Consider the following 6,055-nt stretch of genomic DNA (forward strand, 5'->3'; position numbering starts at 1 on the left):
CAAAAATAACCGCTTGACCAAAAATTTGAATCTAGGAGCAGTTGTTGGAGGTGTCATATTTGTTTGTTACCTGTCATGAAAGATTCAGATGGTATCGCACATCACCAGCTGGGTCACGTATTCTCTATCCCATGTTCTGGCATGCTGACTGCATTAGCATTGTCTTTTACACTAAAAGTGTCTTTTGCAGCAGAACTCCCCATGGGGGAAAGAAATCTTTGAAGCTACCCATTCAAATCTTCAAAGAAGGACCTTGAAGAGCACTCCCAGAGAGAGTGTGGGAAAGTTTGGAACAGGGGATAATGCTATAAAGCTGGCTTTTCCCTTTTTCCATCCATGCTTGTACCACTGTTGTGCTCCCACTTTTTGCAGTTATGTAAAGCTCCCAGAGTGCTGAAAGAAAGTTTCTCCATTCTTCCATCCTGCTGGAAATGTCTACCAGTTTCTTCAAGAAGTTGTGAAGCAGAAATAACCCATTAGTGTGCAATACAGATTGCTGCCTTAACCCCTGGTAATAATAAAGAGATTGGGGTGGGGAAAGAGGAGGGCAGGAGGGGGGGCTCCATGCTCCACTAGCGCACACTTTTTAGGCATGTTTTTTCAAGCCAAATGCCTAACCTTTGCTGGCACACACCATTCTCAGCAGTTTGTAAGCTAAATGCCAAACCTCTGCTAGTGTTACATACCAAGAGTCCCTAAGAAATGCCAATTTGTACTCCTAAAGAATGTGGTAAAAGCTGGTAGATTTTCGTTGTGGAATCATACTATTTAGAGAAATAATAAATCACTCAAGAAGACATGTTTTCTCCCCCTGAGCAGACACTTTTTCTTTCATTTCCGCTGTGACATATTCCACAACCCACACAATCATTAAGTCACTAGGTTTTTACAGGAACTTCTGCGGTAAAAGCAGAAAATTCCATCAAAACCAGACGATACAAAGCTGTGTGCATGTTCTGTGGCTGCTCATTACTGACCCTGATTAAGAGCGGTGCACTGCTCTCCGCGTTTCGTGCTAAATGGAAACGGCTGAGTTCTATTACGTTTATTACTTAGCTCAAGATTATCTGCAATATGTGCTCCAGGAATCGCAGCTTGGACCAGCCCAGACCAGGGTTGCTCACGTCTTGCGAAACATTGCATCTTCGCTGCAAGACCAAACCGAGGAGGCTCTCAGACCATTCCTGGACAGGATTGACATCACCTCTGTAGCTGTAGCCAAGAGAATTTTCAATGGGGTCATGGAAGAAAAATTTGCTGATGGAAATACTAACTGGGGGCGAATTATGACCATTTTTACATTTGGAGGTCTTCTCACTAAGAAGCTTCAAGAGCATGGAGTTCAGCTGACTGGAGAGGAGAAGGAGCAGATTTCTTACTTCATCACGGAGTACATCATAAACAACAAAGCCGAGTGGATAGATGCCAACGGTGGCTGGGTGAGTGTCTCATTTTCCACCAAAGCCTAGACTGGGAAATTTTGTTTAATTAAGGAAAGCTACTGTTTCAGGCACTGTCAAAATCATTCTGTTCAGTGTTTTGTTTGGTGTTTTAATATTTGATGTCTGAAATGTCTCCTTGAGACTTACAGTGAAAGCTTTGCTTCTGCTTTAAATAGACTAAAGCTAAAAGACAACTTTCTTTTTTAAAAGACACTTTCTGTACCTGTAACAGTCAAAACCTTAGAGTTAGTCTGCTATCATAGGATCATTTAATAATTCAGGTTGAAAGGGACCTTAGGAAATCATCTGGTCCAGCCTCCTGCTCAAAGCAGGTTAAACTATGCACAACATGAAATTTCCCACTATTAAATCTAAAATTAAGTGGCATCCTAAGGTTAGTGCAGCAATTTTGCTTCCACAGACGAGCTGGTCCAAAAATACTGAAGTTGAAAACAAAGGTACAAATACAAAGGTGTGATACTCACATCTGAAGTTAGTACTTTTGCTGTGGATTTCAACGAATCCATTATTTAATCCCCAAAAAGAGTTTCACTTAAATAAATTTACAGGTAAGTGCAAATCTCTTCTGTTTGTTAATCCTAAAAGTTCCACATATCAATGGTCAATGCTGAAAAAAAGCATTTGACAATATGTGGATTATTCTGCCAAGCTGTTAAAATTCTCTTCTGCCAGGGGAGGAGTGGTCCCTTTTGCTTTGCAGAGTTTCATCACGCCGATACCTTTTTCTTTTGCAGTTAGGGGAAGCTGAGACGCAATGACATCACAGCCAGTTATTTCCCTGGTGCTTTTCTCCTTTACCTCTATGTAAAGGTTACTTTCTCTTTCCACTCTTTTCTCATCCCACTTCTCTTACATTTCCTATTTGCTATTACTTTTTTCCCCTCACTTGTCTTCTAGTGTCTTTCTTTTCCATTTTTCCCCCTTTTTGCTTGTTTTGATCCTTGTCTGTCTGGTAACAGTAAAAAAATGTGTTAGTGAGTCACGGACCCTGATGCACCAGTTTTATTGTAAAGGCTTCTCTCTCCATCTCAGAGTCAATTTTATTTGAGAGGTATCAACACCTGGCAACATTCTGTCATAATACATGGCTCATCTTAGTAGCATTAGGAGGCTTAAAGGAAGATATTTATAAGTATATTACTACATCAGAAACAGTACTTGTATCTTCCTCTAAGATGTGGGCTCAGATGATACAGTTCATGTTCATTTTCTATTTACACAGGGAGGGCAGAGTCTTGACTGGGAGATAAAACAAACATTCAGCAAGGTGCAGCTATTTTCAGCTACTGTTTTTTATTCATCTTGTGGAGGAACAGCTCTGAAAAGCTGTCCCTCTATTCAAAACAGCGCTGCACTGTTAATCTGATACTAGCAGAGAGGGGTGCAGTTTTCCTACACATGTTATTTTTAAGCTGTCTCTAACTGTGTATGTTCTTTTCCGTAGGAAAACGGCTTCCTAACGAAGTTTGAAAGAAGATCACTACTATCTTTCTCCAAAATTACAGCCATGTTCATAGCTGTTTTCTCCTTGTTCAGAGAGTACTACTGAAATAAATGGACCTGCCATTCATCTGTAATCTAGATATTGCCACAAGCTTCAATGCTAAGCTTTCCTCCAAACAATATCAACAATAATTTTCTTCCATAATTTATTTGTATTTATTTTGACTAAATACAATGTTTAACATGCTATGTTAATGGTCAAACCTGATGATGAGATCCCTCCAAAGAGGAATCCAAACAGCATCAAGCAGCAATTGAAGTCACCCTTTCCAGGCAGGACTGCTTTGGGAGAGAGATCATTCTCCACATCCAGACAGCTCTTGGAATCTCTGCTGCACCTCCATGAAAGGACATTGTTTTACTGAAATTCAATCCAATGGGTTAAGAAACAAGTTTTAATGTCATTTGTTTTGTAAATGAAATACTACTGTAATGCATTTTATTGCAACCTTTGTATAAGCAAAAGAGGGGGGAGATTTCTGTGAAGTAAAAGGAAATGAAAATTCCAATGTAAAAGTGGGTACGAGTTACTGACAGACTAAGCAATTCTTATGGGAAGAACAATTTGTGGAAGCTAGCAACTTAAAAATGTGCACTCACTTACTGTTACTGCAATGGTATGTGTTTCTTTGTTGTATTTTTTAAATTGCTCCTATCTACACTGAATGTTCTTTCAGATTTGTGTAATGTAGTCATCTGGCTGAACTTTCTTAAAATTAGATGTTTTAACATACGCAAGTACAACGTATTTTTAAAATGAGAAATGTGTGTAAATACACTAATATTTTTTTAAAAATACATTAAAATATGTATTTTAAAGTCTTATGATTGGTCTCATTTCTTTCAGAAAAACTGGAAGATGGGAAAGGTCTACCTGAGTACAATACCTCTTAGAAAAGCTATCGCAGCACTAATGGAGAATCCAAGTAGTACATGGGTTTTACGTGAAGTCCATGGCTGTCATAACTTTAATTTACTGTAGCACTTTGTAAGTATTATCTGGTACCTTGCATATGAGACAGACAGCTTGTGGCAAGGTCTGTTGGCAGTAACTAGTGTTTTGGGATACAGTGGAAAACTCAGCAAATTGACAAGTAAGACTTAACAGACTTCCAGGTTGTTACAGTCTGGGCAACTACTGTTTGGACTCAAATTCAACTTGGTTTCAAAGGTTAAACAGCAGTTCTTCAAGACTTCATTCTAGAAGTGTTTTCTTTAGCTGCAGTGACTCTTCTACATTAAGGAACTAAGGCTGGGTCTGAACACTCTTCTTCTTTTGTAGGTGTGCTGGGAGGCAAACCACACTGGGTCAGCAGCTGCCTGTGGCACACAACAGCACTAGTCTCTGAGACAAATCCCATGGATAATCAAGGCTTTATGATACCAGCAGAATGAACCAGCCTTCTTCTGGTAATGGGTTCTCCATCCTTTATCTCAATGTAAGAAAATTTTTACAGTAAGAACAATAACTTACTGGAACAACCTCCCCAGGGACACTGTAGAGTCCCCATTGCTGAAGGTTTTCAAGATGCAATTCGGCAGGGTGCTAGATAATCTCATTGAGGCTCCCTTTCCCATGAAAGGTTGGACTGGATGATCATTTGAGGTCACTTCCAACCTGGGCTGTTCTGTGATCCTATGGTCTAACTTGGTGGGTTTAACTACAGAACACAAACAGATGTTAACTCTTGCTAGAACACATATTGCTCCCTGTCCCTTTCCCTCTTTCTCTCTCTCTTTCTCTCCCTCTCCCTCCTCAATGAAAACAAGAAAGATTATTTAGGATGTGTAGCAGGACTTCTGAGATAAACTTTGTTGCTGTTGGAGAAAAGATGGCAGCAGCCTGAGAGCAAGGGACAGCTAAAGGAAAATGTCCACCCTCAAAACAGCTATGGAAGTTCCTGTCAGAAATTATATTTTAAAACATATTTTGGTATATATTTATTTATTTGCAGTCTAAGTCTTCATGATAAGATCAGTAATTCTTACGTATTTCCTTTTTGTGCACTATTGTAAGCGCATATTGAAGTGGCTAACACCAGTCTATTAATACCACGTTCACTTCCTTTTACACTGATCTAGTAACCTATTTTATACAGGGAAGTACAACTTTTTAATTAAATATAAAATGCTAACCTAGCCTTTTCAAAATCTAGATGATGTACTAATTGGAGAACTTGCTTTCATAGTAAGGCCTGGGTTTAAACAAAAGAAATGTGGATCATTTACTGGTCCAGTGCGCTCCAGATTACCTTCACCAGAACAAAAACTCCATTTGCTCTGCATTTAAGAGTGAGGAAAGCAGTAATGAGATACACCATCCAGATTCTGAACATAATGTCTTAGAAAAACAGGGCTATCAGCTAAGTTTTATAAAATAGTATAGACATGCTTTGCTAACTGTTACAAAGTTGTTTATGCGCGACACAGTTTTAGTAGTGTCCTCGGTTCTGGGGCACTGCGGTTTAAGCTATCCTTACAGCTGCCAGGCGATACACAGGGGAACACAACACTGCTTCTAGAGCAGAAGATGAGGTCAAAGAGCTGCGGAGTGGGACAGCTGATGCCTTGATCAGTGCGCACAGTAGCTAAATTGAGATGTCATCAAACACCATGTACAACAGATTTATGAGAACAAGTATTCTCCTACAGAAACATCCCTTTCTGCACTTAAAGGTGGGCTGGATCATGAAATGCGCCAAAACAAAGCCTCCAGCATCTCCCTTTGGACATGGCTGTGCAGGCTGCACAGCACCAGGGGTCCGAGGCCGAGGGCATCCCGAGCCCTGCGCCTCTGCCATATCACCACAGCCCAGCACCAGTGGGTGCTGTAAGGATATGAAACCGTTTGGTAGATGGTGGTAAAATATCCCACTCAAATGTAATTTCCCTTTCTACAACAAAATTTGGAAAGGGAAAATTCTTCATAATCTATGCCAGCCAAAAAAGTTAAAGATGGGCCTTGCCAGGGGGCCCCGGGGCTGGCCCTCCAGCACCATTACGGGTGGTGGTGCCTGGAGCCGAGTGGAGATGGCAGCCTCACAGCAGCGACCCTAAGGCCGGTTGATCCCGAGGCTCCGTCCCCGGGA

General features: G+C 40.7%; 1 protein-coding gene across 1 annotated transcript; it reads left to right on the forward strand.

Moving 5' to 3' along the window:
- The first annotated feature begins 938 nt into the window (after positions 1-938).
- BCL2A1 (BCL2-related protein A1) lies at positions 939-3,085 on the forward strand. The gene is made up of 2 exons (XM_010188358.1): positions 939-1,439; positions 2,908-3,085. Exons 1-2 carry the CDS (start codon positions 1,020-1,022, stop codon positions 3,010-3,012), a joined length of 525 nt encoding a protein of 174 aa, XP_010186660.1. The 5' UTR covers positions 939-1,019; the 3' UTR covers positions 3,013-3,085.
- Positions 3,086-6,055: the final 2,970 nt, after the last annotated feature.

The sequence above is a fragment of the Mesitornis unicolor genome, unplaced genomic scaffold (assembly GCF_000695765.1).
Source record: "Mesitornis unicolor isolate BGI_N332 unplaced genomic scaffold, ASM69576v1 scaffold23197, whole genome shotgun sequence".
Lineage (NCBI taxonomy): Eukaryota > Metazoa > Chordata > Aves > Mesitornithiformes > Mesitornithidae > Mesitornis > Mesitornis unicolor.

Bases quoted from the DNA above. Each gene is read 5' to 3' on its own strand.
- BCL2A1 (XM_010188358.1), top strand. From the start codon at position 1,020: ATGGAAACGGCTGAGTTCTATTACGTTTATTACTTAGCTCAAGATTAT. The intron at 1,440-2,907 runs GTGAGTGTCTCA...TCTTTTCCGTAG, and splicing joins TAGATGCCAACGGTGGCTGG to GAAAACGGCTTCCTAACGAA.